Source organism: Somniosus microcephalus, chromosome 29 (assembly GCF_052327205.1).
Source record: "Somniosus microcephalus isolate GS21.2 chromosome 29, FLI_Smic_1.0, whole genome shotgun sequence".
NCBI classification, from domain to species: Eukaryota; Metazoa; Chordata; class Chondrichthyes; order Squaliformes; family Somniosidae; genus Somniosus; species Somniosus microcephalus.
Window position 1 is genome coordinate 20711368 of NC_141015.1, and position 21729 is coordinate 20733096.

At 43.9% G+C, this 21729-nt stretch overlaps 1 protein-coding gene and 1 long non-coding RNA gene across 7 annotated transcripts in view; one reads left to right on the plus strand and one right to left on the minus strand.

Moving 5' to 3' along the window:
- LOC147098528 (AP2-associated protein kinase 1-like) overlaps positions 1-21729 on the plus strand; it is a 121247-nt gene that overhangs the window by 75577 nt on the left and 23941 nt on the right. For all 6 annotated transcript variants that reach the window (XM_085970335.1, XM_085970337.1, XM_085970336.1 and 3 more), the window contains 8 exons: positions 1191-1333; positions 1420-1541; positions 3906-3987; positions 4155-4287; positions 4394-4497; positions 6964-7043; positions 7247-7482; positions 17332-17528. In XM_085970335.1, coding sequence (XP_085826461.1) covers positions 1191-1333; positions 1420-1541; positions 3906-3987; positions 4155-4287; positions 4394-4497; positions 6964-7043; positions 7247-7482; positions 17332-17528 — 1097 coding nt within the window. The remainder of the gene's footprint in view (positions 1-1190; positions 1334-1419; positions 1542-3905; positions 3988-4154; positions 4288-4393; positions 4498-6963; positions 7044-7246; positions 7483-17331; positions 17529-21729) is intronic.
- Positions 1-21729, minus strand: part of LOC147098529 (uncharacterized) — a 35968-nt gene that overhangs the window by 13010 nt on the left and 1229 nt on the right. The window lies entirely within an intron of this gene.

A 21729-nucleotide genomic window follows, 5' to 3' on the forward strand; every position in this document is an offset into this window, starting at 1 on the left:
GTAGCAGCCTTTTAATGAGTAAATTTATTGAAGGGGTTTTGGAAATTTAAGTACACCACATCTCATGGTTTTCCCCCATTGGGATGTTGCTTCCTCAAAAAATAAAGTTTACGGTGGTTAATCATGCAAGATGTTCACCTTCCCTGGCCATGTTGGCTGTTGTTTACAGCCTTGAACAGATTTTCTCCTGATAATCAATTCTATTATTTTATCAGATACAGGAAACTCTCTCGTTTTAAACGGCACCTAAATATCCGGAATTCTCTATTAACCGGCAAAATACATACTCTGAAAACAGCACCTCAATAACTGGAAATGTTGCCGAGGCCGAGTTAGTCAGTGGGGGTAGTTCTCCAAACTGCCACTACTTGGCTTCTTGGCGCAGTCAGAAGTCCGAACACCTCAATAACAGGAGTCTGACTCTTTGTTAAAAATAGCCTCGGTAGATAACCTTCAGTCATCTGGAATTTTTAATCAACCGGCACCATCCCGGTCCTGTCGGTGCCGGATACCAGAGAGTTTCCTGTATTAATAAAAGACTGAAGGATCTGTACTTGCCTGGGTTAAATTTATCTCTCCTTGAATATGGGTACTACATTAGGTGTGTCTAATGTAGTAATATCTCCAATATTGAGTGGCTCCTTCATGATCATTGTCAGCATTTCACGAATGCCATCCCTAGACTGCCCTAGTACCCTGCAATGGAAAGCATTTGTTCCCAGAAATTGGTTTGTGTGTCACCCTGGCTTAGATTGTTTTGATTTTGAAACTAGTAAATCTACATGGATTATTTCTGTCAGTGCAGGACACTTTACCCTTGTCTTTTCTAATGAATACTTAGTATATTAACCATTCTCTGATCATCTTCATTTTCATCCCCATTGGTACTGTTCCTTTAAAATTCTTACCTCATCCCTGACTATCTACTTGCCATTGTGCTACTGGAAGAATTTCTTGCTATTTTGTTTCGCATCATCTGTAGTTTCCACTTATCTTTTTGCCCTCCTGATCACCGTTTAATAGCTTGAATATAACTAAGAGATATGGATTGAAACTGAAAAGTGAAGACCTTGGACTACAGAGAGCAGTACTTTTAATGACCATTAAGTAAATTATTTTTCAGTGTGGCTGAATTTCAATTGATAAATCGAAAGTGAGCTTTAATCCATCAGATTTTTCTGTTCTCATAGGTGGTCAGGTTGTCAACTTGATGAACCAACGATTGCATTCTGGGTTTAGTGAAACTGAGGTGCTGCAAATATTCTGTGATACTTGTGAAGCAGTGGCTAGGCTACATCAATGCAAACCTCCAATTATTCATCGAGACCTTAAGGTGAGAATTACTTGAGAAATATCAAGCTAAAACTTCTCGCCCAAATGCAGTGTTTTGTATTCAGTGCACTTTCTGTTCGACACTAGGTTGAAAATCTTCTACTTCACGACAGTGGTAGTTATGTCCTCTGTGATTTTGGAAGTGCCACAAACCGATTTATACGCCCTCAGACTGAAGGGGTTGGTGCAGTTGAAGAGGAAATAAAAAAGTAAGTTTATCTTATTTAAAATCTTGTACCTGTTAACTTGAACTAGCTTTAAAGTTGAAAAGACATTAACATTTGCAAGAAAATATTTTTATAGCATCCTCTGCATAATTGATTGCTATGGTTAACTGCTGATGCAGGTGTGACTTCTGTAATGTATGCTAACTTTGTCATTTTAAAATGTTACTCTAGTCTCCTGTAGCATTTGCTGCGGTTTTTTGTGTATTTCCAGTAGCTACTAGCACGATTGCACAGCTGCATTGTTAAATGTTTTCAAAAGAAATCTGATGTAAATATTGTATTTAAAAATATTTTTGGGGAGAGGGTAATTTTGGTATTTTTTACATGGTCTACATGAGTTGTACTCCTGCAATTTACAGTTGGTACCCTTTAATTAAAATGCAGTTTTATTCCCCCCCCACCCCCACACAATCTGCTATCTGAGGTTTGGTAAATTCATGCAATTAGCTTTTCTTTTCTTTTCTGACTGTGCCACAGCTGCTACACTTTCAACTTATTGGAACAACCCTTCTACATTTCTCACTTCCCTCAACTTGGGTAGATCTGTTGATGCTTATCAACTTTACCCCCTAGGTGGAAAAAGCCCTACCCACCTTACACTTGCTCTGCCCTGAGCCGGTCATCCACTGCAAATGACTCAAATGCACAATAAATCTCCCCATCACATGGCCCCAAGTTCTGATTACTCGCCTAACCATAGCTTATTGTTTAACCTCTAACAACAAATCCTTCTGTCAGTGGCTAGGCTCCCTCTGCCGTCTTTGTGACTGGTTGCATGCTTTCTGTTTCCTTTTGGGGGTGAGTCACCATCTTTGTTTCAGCAGATAACTATGGCCCATGTGGATGTGGGTTTACTTGTTTTTTTTATTGAAATGAAATTAATGAATGAGATGCGTGGACTTGTGTCATATCTCAATTCCTATAACAGTTTTGCGTTGTTTTATTAGTGAAACTAGCAGTAGTTAATATACTGGGCTGTTTGAGGTAGCATTGTACGGTTTTGTATTCCATGATGTACTTCTACGATAATTTTTCAAAAGCAAGTGGTATTGTGTAGTTCAAGTTGGCCCTCAAGGCATTTCTGTTTCTCATAGCATCTGCTATTTTGGTCTTTATACTTTCATATAATCTAGTAATCCACATGTATGTTGACGACACCCAGTTTTACCCCACAACCCCCCTCTCCACTGCTTCTGATTTGTCACGCTGCTTGTCCAATGAGCAGAAATTTTCTCCACTTAAACATTGGGAAGACAGAAGGCATTGAGGCCAATTCATTAAATATATTCAAGAAGGAGTTAGATATATTTCTTAAGGCTAAAGGGATCAAGGGATATGGGGAGAAAGCAAGGACCGGGTACTGAATTTGGATGATCAGCCATGATCTCATTAAATGGCAGAGCAGGCTCGAGGGGCCGAATGGCCTACTCCTGCTCCTATCTTCTATGTATGTAAGACCAAAGCCACAAACTCCATTCCCTAGCCACCAACGTCATCTCTCTCCCTGGCTACTGTCTGAGGCTGAACCAGACCATTCACCGCAACCTTAGTGTCCCTGACCTGAGGTTTCTGACCCCATATCCTCTCCATCATGAAGACAGCCTACTTCCATCTACACAACAACGCCTGTCTCTGCCCCTGCCTCAGCTCATCTGCTGCTGAAACCCTCATCCATGCCTTTGTTACCTCTAGACTTGACTATTCCAACGCTGTCCTGGCCAGCCTTCCACCCTCCATAAACTTCAGCTCATCTAAAACTCTGCTGCCCATATCCTAACTGACACCAAGTCCCATTCACCCATCAGCCATGTGCTCGCTGACCTTCATTGGCTTCCAGTCTGGCAACACCTCGCTTTTAAAATTCTCATCCTTGTTTTCAAATCCCTGCATTGCCTCGCCCCTCCCTATCTCTGTAATCTCCACCAGCCCTACCAGCCTCTGGGATCTCTCTGCTTTTGCGATTCTGGCCTCCTGCACATCCCTAATTTTCATCGCTCCACCATTGGTGGGTGATCCTTCAGCTGCCTAGGCTCCAACCTTCGAATTACCTCGCTAAACCTTTCTGCCTCTCTACCCCTCTCCTTTAAGACGCTCCTTAAAACCTACCTCTTTGACCAAGCTTTTGGTCACCTGTCCTACTGTGGTTGGGTGTCAAATTTTGTTTGATAACGCTCCTGTGAAGCGCCATGGGATGTTAAAGGTGCTATATAAATGCAAGTTGTAACTAAACTACAAGCCAACATACTGTGAAGACATACAAAAAGCCAACAGTGGGAAAGGCAGCTCTCCTCACAACAAGGTAGCGCTAGTGTTGCATGAATAATGTAATCTTGCTCTAATTTTCAGATATACAACGCTGTCCTACAGAGCACCAGAAATGGTTAACCTTTACAGTGGAAAGTCTATTACCACTAAAGCTGACATATGGGTATGTAAAGATTGACCTGTTTCTAGGAACAAATTGGAGGCCGATGTGTTCCCAAATGCTCTTTCTATCTCGCGCTTGATTTCTTTGGAATTAATTTGACCTGCCTGTGTGCAGTAAAGTTGCTGAGTAGTTGGTCTCTAGATTAACATTTTTTTTATATCTCTTAGGCACTTGGGTGTTTACTTTACAAACTGTGCTTCTTTACCCTACCATTTGGAGAAAGCCAAGTAGCCATCTGTGATGGAAGTTTTACAATTTCGGATAATTCTAGATATTCCAATGAAATGCACTGTTTAATACGTAAGTATTCAGCTCTTGTGATGATTCATTTTCTGGGTTAATTTTTATTGCTACTTTGCCTAAATTTTCCTCGGTTGCATAAACTGATGTATTTTTTTTGTTGCAGGGTATATGCTCGAGGTAGACCCAGACAAAAGACCTGATATTTATCAGGTTTCTTTCTTTACATTTAGGCTGTCAAAGCGGGTGTGTCCAGTTAAGAATATCAGTGTAAGTATGCTTTCTTGCTGGGTTTCCTTGATGACCACAAAGAAATGATCTTTTGACAGGAATAGTTCTGTCGAGCCCATTTTTGACAGTCCTCTGCAGATGGTGCTAGATTATCCAGATTGTGGGTCATGCATGCTAATGAAGGTGGATAGTGTAAAAGTTGCAAGTCAGTTATGTAGGTCCTGCACAAATTGAGTCACTAGTATTCTGATTCTCATTGCATTGGAGTTGTGCTCTAACTGTATAAAAGCTCATTGGGAGACATTCTTGTAGGATTTTAGAGAAACTGAAACAACCGTGGCATTTTTGGGGAACTATAATTCTGCTGCACAAAATGACAGTCTTGCTTTGACCAACCCTGACAGAGCAGCGCTACATGATAAATTTGACGTGACATTTTTATATCCCAGATTAACTGGCAATTTTTGTTAGGCAAATCGAATCTGATATTTAGAATGGCATAAACTTGGAAAATCAGTTCTTGGCTTCAACGCAGACATGAAATGAATTCTAAAATTAGAATTGGACTCGGTGAAGATGCAGAAATGCAATTGTTTTTTAATGTAATGATTGTGAGTGAGAAGAATGCTCTAGGAGTAAGTATTGTATTAAACTGCATTCGGTTCTGATCGATCACGAGTGAAACCTCCAGCCCCTGGCAGCAATGCAGAGAGGGGCCAAGCAAAAGCAAAGTACTGCGGATGCTGGAAATCTGAAATAAAAACAGAAAATGCTGGAAACACTCAGCAGGCCAGGGCAGCATCTGTTGGAGAGAGAAACCGAGTCAACGTTTCAGGTCGGTGACCTTTCGTCAGAACGGGAAAAAGTTAGAGATGTAACGGGTTTTAAGCAAGTGCAGGGGGCAGGGAAAAGGTGGCAGGGAGGAAAGAAGAAAAGGGAAGGTCTGTGATAGGGTGGAAGGCAGGAGAGAGTAAATGACACAAGGGATGATGGTACAAAGCAAAAGGAGATGGTAATGGGACAAGTACAGAAACAAAATATTGGTCCAGAGGAGGTGTAAATGGGAATGGCAGAATCATCAACAGCTGCCGTGTGGGGAAAAATAGGGGGCAGAGGTTATGATCTTTGACCAAGTGTTTGGTCACCTGTCCTAATGTCTCCTTCTTTGGCTTGGTGTCAATTTTTGTCAGATTCAGCTCCTGGGAAGCTGCTTGGGCTGTTTTACTAGGTTAAAGGCGCTGTATAAATGCTAGTTGTTTTATCTATCTCTGAAGCAGACAATACCTGGGATGGCAGGAATTGCGTATGAAGAGGGATTGCGTCGATTAGGCTTATATTTGCTAGAGTTTAGAAGAATGAGGGAATCTCATTGAAACTTATAAAATTCTAACAGGACTAGACAGACTAGATGCAGGAAGGATGTTCCCGATGGCGGGGGGAGTCCAGCACCAGGGGTCACAGACTAAGGATAAGGGGTAAGCCATTTCGGACTGAGTTGAGGAGGAATTTCTTCACCCAGAGAGTGGTGAACCTGTGGAATTCTCTACCGCAGAAGGCAGTTGCGGCCAAGTTATTAAATATATTCTAGAAGGAGTTGGATATATTTCTTGAGGCTAAAGGGATCAAGGTGTATGGGGAGAAAGCAGGGACAGGGTACTGAATTTGGATGATCAGCCATGATCCCATTAAATGGCGGAGCAGGCTCGAGGGGCCGAATGGCCTACTCCTGCTCCTATCTTCTATGTTTCTATGTTTCCCTAGTGCCAGAGGACTGAGTTATCAGGAAAGGTTAGAAAGCTAGGATTTTTCATCCTTGATAGGTGGCAAATGGGAAATGATCGTAATAGAAGTATATAAAATACTAAGTGGAATTTTAAAAAAGTTAATCCAAATCTCAAATTAAACCAGAACTGCTGAACAAAGGGACATTTGTACAAACTGATAAAAGACAAGTTCTGAACTGGTTTCAGGCACACCTCTTCACCATGATCAATGCTTAGTGGAGGCCAAACTTTCAAGAAGCAGGTTTGATGTTGAGAGGGGGGACTCATGGGCTTCAATGAAAGGATGGACTCGAATGGCCTCCCTCATCTGCACTGTACTTTGTAATTTTAGCAAATGCTTGTGTGTTTGTTTCGCTGTGCACATTCTGACCTTAAAATGTTTGGAGGGTTCCTTTATGCAGCTCAGTAAATAAGGTCTAAAAATGGTTAGTGAAGCAGGCTCACTGGATAGTAAGTAGTTTGCGTTTGCATAAATATAGACTTTGAAAGTGAAGTGTTTCAAAGATATGAATCTGTACACCTGGTTTTGGAGAAGGGGTGAAACTTGAGATTTGGCGCATTTTCCTTTGCTTTAAATTTCACCAAACCCGAGTATTTTGTTTGATTACTTTCCTATTGAGGCAGTTTAGTTTTAGACTCTGCATTCTGTATTTCATACAATTTTTTTTTCGAAGGAGCGATTAAATGTGCTCTGTGTTCAAGATATGTGTTTGTTTTCCAGAATGTGCCGATTCCAGTGAAAATGCCAGTACCAGTAAAAGCTAGTGAAGTTGCTGTTAAAAAGTCTCAACTAAGAGCAAGGTAAACTGTGATCGATCAGAACATGGTAGTTATAGTCCAGAATTTTGTTCCTTTTAGAACCAATATAATCAAAGTAAATTTCCTGATGCCTTTTAAACTGTAGTCCAAACTAGTGTGTGCCACTTTTTTAAAAAGTGATGCCGTTTTCTTTTGTAACTTGGATGTGTACTATTAAATTTATTGTTCATGTAAACCTTCCTTAGGCTTACAGACCCAGTACCGACTACAGAGACCTCAATAGCACCTCGCCAAAGGCCTAAAGCTGGCCAACCAACTCCGTCTTCAAGCATTCTGACGATTCAGCCTGCTGTGACTCCAAGGAAGAGATCTACTGCACAGTTGGTCTCTCAACCGTCTACTGCACAGTTGGTCTCTCAACCGTCAACTGCACAGTTGGTCTCTCAACCGTCAACTGCACAGTTGGTCTCTCAACCAGCAGGTGTGTAGTTGGGCACGTTTTTAAATCACCGTTCTGTATAATCAAATGAAAATGCTGTTTTTTCAGTGGATTTAAATTACCTGTTTCCTTCCTCATCCCCTCCCCACAAAAAAGCACCTGGTCTATTTGGCAATGTCTATTGTACATATAGATTGGGCCAACCAAATTAGTAACAATACTGTGGAGGAGGAATTCCTGGAGTCTTTACGGGATGGTTTCCTGGACCAATATGTCGAGGAACCAACCAGTGATCAGGCCATCTTAGACTGGGTATTATGTAACGAGAAAGGATTAATTAGCAATCTTGTTGTACGAGGCCCCTTGGGTCGGAGCGATCATAATATGATCGAATTCTTCATTAAGATGGAGAATGAAGTAGTTGACTCGGAGACAAGGGTCCTCAATTTAAATAAAGGAAACTACGATGATCTGAGGAGCGAGTTGGGTAGGATTGAGTGGGGAATGGCGCTCAAAGGGTTGACGGTGGATAGGCAATGGCAAACATTCAAAGACCGAATGGATGAGCTACAGAATTTGTTCATCCCAGTTTGGCATAAAAATAAAACAAAAAAGGTGACTCAACCGTGGCTAACAAGGGAAATTATGGATAGCGTAAGATCCAAGGAGAGGACATAAAAATTGGCTAGAAAAAGCAATAATCCTGAGGATTGGGAGCAGTTTAGGAGTCAACAAAGGAGGACAAAGGGGTTAATTAAGAAAGGGAAAATAGAATATGAGAGTAAGCTAGCAGGGAACATAAAAACTGACTGTAAAAACTTTTATAGATATGTGAAGAGAAAAAGATTGGTGAAGTCAAGCGTAGGTCCCTTACAGTCAGAATCAGGGGAATTTATAATGGGAAACAAGGAAATGGCAGACCAACTAAATGCATACTTTGGTTCTGTCTTCACAAAGGAGGACACAAATAACCTCCCAGAGATGCCGGGGAACATAGGGTCTGATGAAAGAGAGGAACTGAAAGAAATCAGTATTTGTAGGAAAATGGTGTTAGGAAAATTGATGGGACTGAAGGCCGATAAATCCCCAGGGCCTGATGGTCTACATCCCAGGGTACTTAAGGAAGTGGCCCTAGTGATAGTAGATGCATTACTGGTCATCTTCCAGAACTCGATAGACTCTGGAACGGTACCCATGGATTGGAGGGTAGCTAATGTTACCCCACTATTCAAAAAAGGTGGTAGAGAAAAAGCGGGGAATTATAGACCGGTAAGCCTGACATCGGTTGTGGGGAAAATGCTAGAGTCTGTTATAAAAGATGTAATAGCAGAGCACTTGGAAAGCAGTGACAGGATCGGACAAAGTCAACATGGATTTACAAAAGGTAAATCATGCTTGACTAATCTACTGGAATTTTTTGAGGATGTAACTGGTAAAATAGATAAGGGAGAACCAGTGGATGTGGTGTATTTGGACTTTCAGAAGGCTTTCGATAAGGTCCCACACAAGAGATTAGCGTGCAAAATTAAGGCACATGGGATTGGGGGCAAGGTATTGACTTGGATAGAGAACTGGTTGGCGGACAGAAAGCAAAGAGTTGGAATAAACTGGTCGTTTTCCGAGTGGCAGGCAGTGACTAGTGGGGTACCGCAAGGATCTGTCCTAGGACCCCAGCTGTTCGCAATATATATTAATGATCTGGACGAGGGAATTGGATGTAATATCTCCAAATTTGCAGATGACACAAAGCTGGGCGGGAGGGTAAGCTGCGAGGAGGATGTCGGGAAACTCCAGTACGATTTGGACAGGTTGGGTGAGTGGGCAGAAACATGGCAAATGCACTATAATGTGGATAAATGTGAGGTTATCCACTTTGGTGGCAAAAACAGGAAGGCAGATTATTATTTAAATGGCAATAGATTGGGAGAAGGAGAAGTGCAAAGAGACCTGGGTGTCCTTGTGCACCAGTCGCTGAAGGTAAGCATGCAGGTGCAGCAGGCGGTTAAGAAGGCAAATGGTATGTTGGCCTTCGTAGCAAGAGGGTTCGAGTACAGGAACAAGGATGTCTTGCTACAGTTGTACAGGGCCTTGGTGAGACCGCACCTTGAGTATTGTGTGCAGTTTTGGGCACCTTACCTGAGGAAGGACGTTCTTGCCATGGAGGGAGTGCAGCGAAGATTCACCAGGCTGATACCTGGGATGGCAAGAATGACGTATGAGGAGAGATTGTGTCGATTGGGCTTATACTCACTGGAGTTTAGAAGATTGAGAGGGGATCTCATCGAAACCTATAAAATTCTGTCGGGTCTGGACAGACTAGATGCAGGAAGGATGTTTCTGATGGCCGGGGAGTCCAGAACCAGGGGTCATAGTCTAAGGATAAGGGGTAAGCCATTTAGGACTGAAATGAGGTGGAATTTCTTCACCCAGAGAGTGGTGAACCTGTGGAATTCTCTGCCACAGAGGGCGGTGGAGGCTAGTTCATTAAATATATTCAAGAAAGAGTTGGATATATTTCTTGAGGCTAAAGGGATCAAGGGATATGGGGAAAAGGCAGGGACAGGGTACTGAATTTGGATGATCAGCCATGATCACATTGAATGGCGGAGCAGGCTCGAAGGGCCGAATGGCCTACTCCTCCTATCTTCTATGTCTTTTTTTAAAAAAACTTTTGTTTTACAATTTTCAGTGGCGTTGAACCCACAATTTAAAAAAAAAAAAAAGCCACTTGACTGAGTAGCAGTTGCAGGTGCATCCTCAAACCATAGGTGACTTCCTGAGATGTTGGTTTCCTTTTGAAAAATGAGCACCCTGCAATCTGCCTGCCTTTTTTATGCATAGAGCTGAATAATGACATGCATGTGAAAAGTTATAAATTGTTTGAGGAACAATTGTGAGGAAGTGCCTGGCTTTAATTTTTTTTCCAAGAATGTTTCCCTTCGAATTATGCTGCTAGATAGACTGTGAACCTGTTAACAAAAACAGCTGCACTCTGGGTGAGAATTTCTAAAATTAAAAAAAGACTAGCTTGCCAAGAAATGGTGCCTCGAGCAAGCATTCTGTAAACCAAATATGAAAACCTAGTCCATTTGAAATTCTTTATTTCAGCAATTTGCTGTACACAAGAAAATCTGAAACATTTAAATGTCTTTTGACCAAAAATAATTCAATTTTTAAGTGTTTCGGTGGCAGTAGATTGACTACATTGTGCTGAGAACACAAATCATGGTGATTGCAGGCTATTTAAAGCTAGGATAAAGGTTTATTCATTTAAAGAAGTTAAGTGCAAGTGGAAATTTAATGTAAACTACTTTCCCCCTCCCTTAGGGGAAAAAATAGTTGATAAAAATGATCTTCAATTTTTTTTTGAAGTCTCTCTTGCAGAAGAAATTAGATTTACAATATGATCCACAGCCTCTCGGAGACCAGCCACGGAGCCACTCCGCTGATCTTGGCCGTCTGTTCCATCAACAAGCAACTCCATAGTGTCTAGTGGTGGTTGGAATCCAGGGCCAAAAAGGACGCCTATTGTGCGGACTCCCAACTTGAAAGCTCAGTACCAACTGGGTACTGTTAGCTGTTCAGCTGGTACTGAATTTCCCAGCCTCTGACTCTTAGCAATAGTAACCCTTTTCAATCCTGGATATCAACCAGAATAACTCCACAGAGTCACATACTAATGTCAGCGGAGCAGCCTTCATGTGTTTGAGGCCTGAAATGGTAGATCTCCAAAAGGCAGTGGTGGTAAACTTCTCAAGTTTGCTAACTTATCAGAGAAACTTTAAAAAAAAACTTAAGTTGGAGTGTTTTTATATTTTCTGTTCCTTGCAGTAACTTAGACTGCAGATCACAAATTATAATACATGGCGGCGAACTCTGGCAGCAAAAGGGTAGTCACACAGCTACACGCAGACTGCAATACTCCCTTTTATTTAGCTTGCTTCAGTTGGCTTCAGCCCTGTTGCAGCAGATTCTGTTCCCAAGTATTTTGTCCCTATATGTTCATTGAACAATAAACAATTTAGATATTTAATGAATCCGTTGCTAAAGTCACTGAATCCCAGTGGGAGCCGAGCTTGAAGGAAATATCGGATACAATACTGCAATGCCAATTCTTCAATCTGCGCCCCCTTTGAATGTGGCTCTCCCCCAGGAGTGCAGGGTCAGTGAATGTACCCTTAAGTTACAAGTCATTGTGAAAGGCAAGGTTATCCAGTGCTTTGATTTTTAAAGTACTGTGACATCTGAAATTGGCTAGGCTTCAGGATTATAGACATTCAGTCATACCTTTTAACAATTGCGCACAGTAAGATCTGAAACTGCAGGAGGGGCAGTTTAATGGTGAAACCCATATGGCCTCAAAAAAAAATATTCTAAGGAACTTAAGTCAGGTCACTGAGGATCCTACAGTAAATTTTCAGGCCTCTACTTTCAAAAAATGCAGCAAAATAGTAGCACTGATGCTTCTACTGTGCATAATGCTTTAGGAGCTGTGAAAGCAGCGTACACAGTGTAGTGTCAATGTAGTGCCATGCAATAGGACAGGAAAAAGCTTTGATGTATTGAGACTTTGATACATCAACATTTGTGCTCCCGGCTCTGGCTCCTTCTCCTTAATACTCTGTCTGATCTCTCACCATTTACTCCATGCAGCTGCATTGTGTTACAAATTGGCCCCGCTCTCATAGAATCATACAGCACGGAAGGAAGCCATTTTGGCCCATCGTGTCCGCGCCGGCCAACAAAGAGCTATCCAGCCTAATCCCACTTCCCAGTAATGCAGGTTACAGCATCCCAAGTGCACATCCAAGTACTTTTTAAATGTGGTTAGGGTTCCTGCCTCCACCACCCTTTCAGGCAGTGAGTTCCAGACTCCCACAACCCTCTGGGTGAAGACATTTCCCCTCAACTCCCCTCTAAACCTTCCACCAATTACTTTAAATCTGTGCCCCCTGGTTTTTGACCCCTCTGCTGAGGGAAATAGGTCCTTTCTATCCACTTTATCTAGGCCCCTCATAATTTTATACACCTCAGTAAGGTCTCCCCTGTTCCAAGGAAAACAAATCCAGCCTGTCCATTCTTTCCTCCTAGCTAAGATTCTCTACTCCTGGCAACATCCTTGTAAATCTCCTCTGTACCCTCTCTAGTGCAATCATATCTTTCCTGTAATGTGGTGACCAGAACTGCACGCAGTACTCTAGCTGAGGCCTAACTAGTGTTTTATACAGTTGAAGCATAACCCTCCTGCTCTTGTATTCTATGCCTTGGCTAATAAAGGCAAGCATTCTGTATGCCTTCTTAACCACCTTATCTACCTGGCCTGCCACCTTCAGGGATCTGTGGACATGCACTCCAAGGTCCCTTTGTTCCTCTACACTACTCCGTGTCCTACCATTTAATGTGTATTCCCTTTCCTTGTTAGCCCTCCCCAAATGCATTACCTCACACATCTCCGGATTGAATTCCATTTGCCACTGATCTGCCCACCTGACCAATTTATTGATATCTTCCTGCAGCCTACAGCTTCCTCCTTCTCCCACTAGAACCGCTCCCACTAGAAACGATGTACAACCCACCAGTGAGGGAGCCGCACTGAGACCCGACATCACCTCTGCTGCTGGGCTGTCCAATTCAAATAAACAAACTCAGTGGCATACATAAAAATGCTCCTAAAACTGGTTTTGTGCCGACTGGAAGTTGGGTTGAGGAGAGTGCCAAACCAGTGCTGAAGAGTAATGCAGGAGATTGCCACAGTATAGCGTGAGAGTTCGATCAGTTTCAAACAGTGCAGGTACATGCAGTATCCGAGTGGAGCCACAAAGTTATTTTGATATATTGGTTTTACTTTGCTATATCAAAGAGAGGCCAAAACTGCAATAAGTTGAGATATTCTATGCTCACTAAAACTTTTATTATCAGCCATAATGGAGGGCTTTCTCTCTCTCTACCTTGGTGAATGATGAAAATTAAGAGGCCCTAACTTAGTCTGATACAGTGAATTATCTTTAACTTCTGATTGGTCCATCACTTGTTCAAGTTCCCAGGATGTTCAGATAATACCCATGGATTTTCATTTTAAAGCTTAGATATTCTTGGAAAAACATAATTGCTGGCAGCCTTATTAAAGTAATTAATATTAGTGAAGACAAAGTACTGGAGCAATTAATGGGACTAAAGGCCAACAACTCCCCTGGACCTGATGGCCTACACCCTAGGGTTCTAAAAGAGGTGGCTGCAGGGATAGTGGATGCATTGGTTGTGATCTTCCAAAATTCCCTAGATTCTGGAACTGGTGGATTAGAAGGTAGCAAATGTAACCCTGCTGTTCAAGAAAGGAGGGAAGAGAGAAAACCAGGAACTTTTGGCCAGTTAGCCTGACGTCTGTTGTCGGGGGAAAATGCTGAAAATCCATTATTAAGGAAGTGGTAACAGGATACTTAGAAAATCATATGATTCGACAGAGTCAACATGGTTTTATGAAAGAGAAATAGTGTTTGACAAATTTATTGGAGTTTTTTGAGGATGTAACTAGCAGGGTAGATAAGGGGGAACCAGTGGATGTAGTATATTTGGATTTTCAAAAGGCATTTGATAAAGTGCCACACAAGATTGTTACACAAGATAAGGACACATGGAGTTGGGGGTAATTTGGATGGAGGATTGGTTGAACGATAGAAAACAGAGTAGGAATAAACAGGTCATTTTCAGGTTGGCAGGCTGTAACTAGTGGGGTGCCTCAAGGATCAGTGCTGGAGCCCCAGCCATTTGCAATCTATATTAATGACTTGGATACATTACACTCTGTACTTTCATCTAATGGGAAAGTAAGCTGTGAGGACACCGATTCTGCAAAGGGATATAGATAGGTTACGTGAGTGAGCAAGAAGGTGGCAGATGGAGTATAATCTGGGAAATGTGAGGTGATTCACTTTGGTAGGAAGAATAGAAAAAAGAATATTTTTTAAATGGTGAGAAACTATTAACTGTTGGTGTTCAGAGAGATTTGGGTGTCCTCGTACACGGAACGCCAAGTTAACATGCAGGTACAGCAAGCAATTAGGGAGGCAAATGATATATTTTTTTATTGCAAGGGGGTTGGAGTAAGCAAGTCTTGCTGCAATTGTACAGGGCTTTGGTAAGACCACGCCTGGAGCACTGGGTACAGTTTTGCTCTCCGTACCTAAGGAAGGATATACTTGCCTTGGAAGTGGTGCAACAAAGGTTCGCTAGATTGATTCCTGGGGTGAGAGGGTTGACCTATAAGGAGAGATTGAGTAGAATGGGCCGATACTCTCTGGAGTTTAGAAGAATAGAGGTGATCTCATTGAAACATTTAAGATTCTGAGAGGAAATTCTGGAAATACTCAGCAGGTCAGGCAGCATCTGTGGAGAGAGAAACCATTAACAGATTTTAAGCAAGTGCAGGGGCAGGGAAAGGTGGGTAGGGGAGGAAAGAACAAAAGGGCAGGTCTGTGATGGGGTGGAAGGCAGGAGTGATTAAATGACAAAGGGTTTGATTGTACAAAGCAAAAGGAGATGGTAATGGGGCAAGTAAAGAAACAAAAGATGAGCAGAAGAGATGTAAATGGGAATGGCAGAATCATCAGCTGCCATCTGGAAAAAATAGGAGCAGAGGTTATTGTCTGAAAGTGAATGAAAATTTCATTCACTTTGCTTCCAATTTCCACCCTTTCCTCACCTTCACATGGTCCATCTCCGACTCTTCCCTTCCTTGACTTCCCTGTCTCCATTTCTGGGGATGGGCTAGCAACAAACATCCACTACAAGCCCACTGACTCCCACAGCTACCTGGACTACACGTCCTCCCACCCCGCTTCCTGTGAGGACTCTATTCCATTCTCTCTTTCTCCTCCTCTGTCGCATTTGTTCTGACAACGCCATCTTCCATACTAGTCCTTCCAATATGTCTTCCTTTTTCCTCAACCGAGGATTCTCCCCTACCGTGGTTGACATGGCCCTCGACCATGTCCGTTCCATTTCCCACACTGCTCACCCCCTTCCCCTCCCTCCCAGAACCGCGATAGGGTTCCCCTTGGCCTCCCCTTTCACCCCACCAGCCGCCACATTCAACAGATCATCCTCTGCCATTTGCGCCATCTCCAGCGTGATCCCACCACCAAACGCATCTTCCCCTTCCCATCCCTTTCAGCATTCCGAAGGGACTGTTCCCTCCATGATACCCTAGTCCACTCCTCAATCGCCCCCAACAGCACCTTCCTGTGCAAATGCAGGAGATGCAATACACCTGTCCTTTTACCTCCTCCCTTCCCACTGTCCAGGGCTCCAAACACTCCTTCCAGGTGAAACAGCGATTTACTACTTGTACTTGCGATTTAGTGTACTGTATTCATTGCTCACGATGCGGTCTCCTCTACATTGGGGAGACCAAACACCGATTAGGTGACCGCTTTGTGGAACACCTCCGTTTAGTCCGTAAGTGTGACCCCGAGCTTCCGGTCGCCTGTCACTTTAATTCCCTGCTCCACTCCCACTCTGACCCCTCTGCCCTCGGCCTCTTGCAATGTTCCAACAAAGCTTAACATAAGCTCAAGGAACAAAACCTCCTCTTTCGATTAGGCACTTTACAGCCTTCTGGACTCAACATCGAGTTCAACCATTTCAGACCATAACCTCTGCCTCTTTTCAGATGGCAGCTGTTGATGATTCTGCTATTCTCATTTACACCTCTTCTAGATTCATCTTTTGTTTCTTTACTTGTCCCATTACCATCTCCTTTTGCTTTGTACAATCATCCCTTTTGTCTTAATCTCTCCTGCCTTCCACCCTATCGCAGACCTTCCCTATTGTTCTTCCCTCCCCAACCCCCTTTCCCTGCCCCTGCATGTGCTTAAAACCTGTTACATCTCTAACTTTTTCCAGTTCTGACAAAGGGTCAGCGACCTGAAACGTTAACTGTTTCTCTCTCCATAGGTGCTGCCTGACCGGCAGAGTATTTCCAGTATTTTCTGTTTTTATTTCAGATTTCCAGCATCCGCAGTATTTTGCTTTTGTAAGATTCTGAGAGGGCTTGACAGGGTAGATGTGAGGCTATTTCCGTGGCTGGAGAATCTAGAACTCGGGGGCATAGTCTCAGGATAAGGGGTCGGCCATTTAGGGCTGAGATGAGAAATTTCTTCACTCAAAGTTGTGAATCTTTGGAATTCTCTACCCCAGAGGGCTGTGGATGCTGAGTCGGTGATTATATTCAGGGCTGAGATTGATAGATTTTTAGACTCTAAGGAACTCGAGGGATATAGGGATCGGGCGGGAAAGTGGAGTGGAGGTCAAAGATCAGACATGATCTCATTGAATGGAGGAGCAGGCTCGAGGGGCCATATGGCTATTCCTGCTCCTATTTCTTATGTTCTTTGATCCTGGTTCCTGTTGGTCTCTAACTCTGAAGACATCTTAACCTGAAACTTTATATCAGTGCTGCCAGGATAATAAAATCTACCAAGTCCTCAATGTCCAGATAATAGCTGCTGGATCAAAGAACCAGTGTTGGTGAAAAATCAAGTACAAACACTCAGTTGTATTTCAACTGGTGTATGCAAAACAAAATCCTGACTGTGACACAAATTCTTTCAGATGATTAAGAAATCTGCTTCATTGAAGTTCGACCCCTTCCCTTCCCTCCCAGAACTGCGATAGGGTTCCCCTTGGCCTCCCCTTTCACCCCACCAGCCACCACATTCGACAGATCATCCTCTGCCATTTGTGCCACCTCCAGCGTGATCCCACCGCCAACAATACAAATATTCCACTCAACTTTTAGGCTGAGTGATAAAAGATTTTTTGCAGTTCATTAAAGATCTGCGGGGGAAATAACCGTCAGAACATTTAACATTTTGCGATTCTTGGTTTGCACAGGAGCTACAGCTGCAAGTGGTGGGCACATTGCTCAGTTATATGGTCAACAAGCACAAATTCAGCCAGCTCCGCCTCAGCCTCAGCCTCCGCAGCATCTGCAACCGAAACCACAGGCACATCTGTTACTTCAACAGCAGTATTTGCTGCACCAGCAACAAGCTTATTTCCAGCAACAGCAAATGCTTCAGGCAGCACAGGTAATGCTCAATTTAATTTAAAACTGTACTCTGTTTTCTTCCCATACAATCACCAAAAACAGATGGGTGCATTGTAAATATATCACATTTGGTACTTGATTTTTCACTGATGGCCTATTCATTTACTATAATTTCATAAAAATAGCTCTAACTCACTTCACTGATTTCCTGTTCCCAGATTTTAATCAAACTTATTAAATTTATCCTCTGGCAATGGGTTCTTTTAGAGGCTGACCATGCTTTGAGCGGTGTGCCTGTCCTATTCCCAGATATGTACAAATCAGTGTCTAATCAACATAAACGCCTTAGATTTTCTTTGAACTTATTACTACTTCACTCATCAATCCTCCAGGTACCAGCCGGCTTGTCCATTTCTCCAAATGGACAGCTCCCTTTAAGATTTCAAGCCCTGCAAAATGTACTTGCATGGTTTCTCTTGCTGCAGAGCTATATTTGACTTTGTATTGATCTTCCCTCAGTCCTTCTGCCCCATTGTCGGCAGCACTGTTCTCTAGTCCTTTTTGTTCATTCATTGGAGCTTGATAATCACTTTGTATGGTTCAGCACATGATTTTTTGGGGAAACTTTTATTTTTCCTTTAAACTTTCTTTCTTTTCAAGTCTCATCATGCTGTGTCTGTGCAATGTTTTGCTGCATTGAATCCTTCAGGCAGGGACTATCTCGGTTGAAGCCTGCTTTGATCAATGCTAGTGCCAGGATCCAACTACAGATGGTAATGAAAAGTATTTTGTATTGGTCTTCCTACAAGTTACAGCTTCCAGGAGCTGAGCCTGTGCTCATTTCTCTCAAGAAGTTGATGTGACAATCGGAAACATTCACAACCATCAGTAATGGCGATGCCACTTTCTCACTCATCCTGCTGATTTATTAAGTGCAAAGTCAGCCCTTTGGTCAAAAGGCCAACAAACATAGACACTCGGGCCAGAGAGGGACCTTTGTGTCGAGGACATAATCAGCTGCCTAATAAGCACCAATCAGGGCAGGTTGTGCACCACCTCGGGTATCTTCAAACATCACTAAGTGCTAGAGCTGTCAACACTATCCAGTGCCCACAGCTGTGATAGAGGCTGCTATGTCTTAGAAGGAATAAGATAGTGCCTTGACTTTGATTTCTGTTGGCAGAACAATGTCTGATGTGCTTTTCTAATGAATCAAGATTTTCTAGGGCCTGTGCTCCATATTCTTGGTATCAGCCATCGTGTTGGTTGATACCATGGCCCCGATTTTCTGCCAGCCGTCGGGCGGGTTTTCATGCGGGCGGGGTCCGAAAATCGCCGAAATAGGGGGTCGCGACCCCCCCCCCCCCCCCCCGCCTGATTCCCCGCCCCGTCCGACTTTCGGCCTGCCGTTTGTCCGCGACCCGAATCAGTCCCGCCCGCCGCTGGCGGGACTGGCCGTCGGGACCCTGATCACCAATTATTAGCATGTTTAATGCCATTTTAGGGTGCCCTTGCGATTTTCAGGGGTTCCCCACGCTAAACATGCCTGCGGGGAACCCCGCTGATGAAACCTGGCGTGAAGCTTGCTTGCTCTTAGCTGCAGGTCATTCGGGAAAGCTGCGATTTAAAGGGACAGCATTTGTATGTTGAAGGACCTTGTTGAAGGCTTGGGGCTACTTCTTCAAGGCTTAGGCACAGCTGTGGAAGGTTGGAGCCTCACACACTTCTCCAATGTGATCTCCTGGGAAGCCCCTCTCGCCACCCTCACTCAGCGCTTCCTCAGCGGAGGTATCTACCAGAAGCATGGGACGCCTTTTCTTCCTTCCCTTCTTGCCATTAGAGGATCGGCAGCAGCAGAACCAGGAACAGCAGGAGGAGCACCAGGCTGCTGCTCACTCACCTGAAGCTGCACAGACCAGAAGGGGCCAGCGCTTGGAAGTGGCTTGAGAGCACCTTGCTGCGCTTGAGGGGGCCATGGGGACCCATATCTGCACTGGCAGTCCTACTCTGAAGGACTTCCATGAAGGTCTGGTTTCTCTGTTCAATAGATGGTCAACGCTCCTCAAGAGATATCATTCTCTAATGAGCACTCACCATGTTTTCTGTACCCTGGCGAGTTATCGCCTCCATGGACGTTGCCAACCTTTCCATGGTGATGCGTTCCTGCGCTAATGACTCCACAAAAGCTCTGCTCCTGGTCGCTATGGACTCCTCCATTCACTCTGCACTAGCAGCGACCCTGGAGACAAAACCTGCCAGAGACTCCTGCATCTGTGCATGGAGATCCATCACCTCTTCTTGCGGATGGACCCAGAGGCAGAGGGTCGACATGCAGCGCAGCTGAGCTGAGCTGGCACAGTCCTGCGCCCTCCGACGAGGACTCCACTGCTGTCCCTGTCTCCAGAATCTGCTGAGGCTCACTTGTGAGCTGTGAAACACCAGGTGACAACACTACTCTGTCCCATAGGTCCCCCCGAAGTGAGTGTGTTTGCGCTGGTGTTGGCTGCGCTTACTTCTGCTGACGCTGCGCCCTCAGAGGCTGGAGCTTCCTCTGAGGAGTCTGGCTGCACAGCCTCTTCCTCCTCCACAGTGGGGACGGGGGCTCTGGATGGTCCTGTGGGGGAGTAGAGGAAGGAGTTAGAGATGTGATGCCAAGGTTACATGCACATTCGAGTTGACATCTGCTGACACCTGCATCCATGCAGCCTTGGTCTCAGTGGGAGGCCTCTTCCTGCCTGACCTAGGGAAGAGGGACCTCCCTGTGGGCCCTAACCCCATCCAATAATGCCTGCAGTGAAGCTTCATCGAATTTGGAGGTAGCTCGGGGTCTGGCACTGGCCACAGCTGCTGCAGGCTCCTCTGCCATCCTGCATGGTTCGTTTGGAAGCCAACAGAGGAAGCAATGCTTGCTGTGGACCTTGAAAGCACCACGAATGATGACATCATACTGTGGGGCTTTCTGACTGGAAATGGACAATTAGCAAGGCTGCCCACATGCTGGAAATTAATTGGCCACTTGAGGGAAAATTGCATGCAGCTGGCTGACCCATTTTTGTCTCAGAACCCCACATTCAGGGGAATCTGACCATTTCCCACACAATCCACAAAATCGGGCCCCATGTGTCTGAGTTGCTTTGTTGCCCTAAGACCTAGAAAACAACCAGTAGGCAGTGACGTAAGAAAACTACTAGGCACTTGGTCTAAGCGTTAAACAAAACTTTAATCAACTGTTTTACAACATGGAGGTCTAGTTGTGTCCTTCACTAGTTCCTGTTAAGAATGTCCTGCGCAAGCTGGGCCCGTGCCAGAGCATTTATACTCTCCCTGGACAGCGCCACCCATAGGCCGCTCAGTATTATTTCATAAGTCTTTCTTTCATGAATGACATGAATCATGTCAGGCCGCAACAGCTCACTAGTGGTCTCCGAATGAGCATACTAAGCATAAGCAGGCTATCTGTTTAAATCTTGTCAGTAAGCTGGATATCCGATTGACACGTGCTTCATCGGATGAAGTGCTCATCAGCAAGGAGTCTTGAACCTACATGTGTAGAGTCGGCCACAAACCACTTTCCAAATAAATTGCATACTTGAGGGATCATATTCAGGGGCATGCAGACACACCCTGACAGTTTAAATTGTGGTAAGCTGTTAAATAAACAGGGTGCCTCATGCTCTTTCACAGAGATGCTGAAAATCTGGCATTGATGTTGGCAGAACTACTTTGTTCTCTCTGCCCAAAATAGATTGGGAATACCGAATGTGGCAGTGGAACTCCTAAGTAGAGTTAGGGTACATGTCAGTGACTGGACTTTCCATCTTAATGCTGTGTAAGCTGCCTTTCCCAGTTGGGCTTATCAGAATATAGACATTGTGGTTATTTGCCAAAACAGGAGTTTGGTCAGGTTCTTTCGGATTTAAGGTAGCTGAATGTTTATTTTTAACGTCTTGATTTTTTGGGAGGGGATATGTCCTTAAACGTTTTCTTTTGTTTTATGGGATTATTCAGAACCTCCATTTGGCTGATGACAACATTGTTCTCTGCCTTTCTGGAAGCTTCTAAGCATCAGGTGACTTCTGTTCTCTGTGGTTAGATTTCCTGTTCCAGATCTGCTGGTAACACTTAGAATTTCGGTGTGCCAGCTGTAAGGTAATACCCCTTTAAGGTGGTCTTGCTTTGTTGTGGGTACTGTTATAATATCAAAGAATTCCTCCATACCCTATGCCATGAAATGGAAGAGG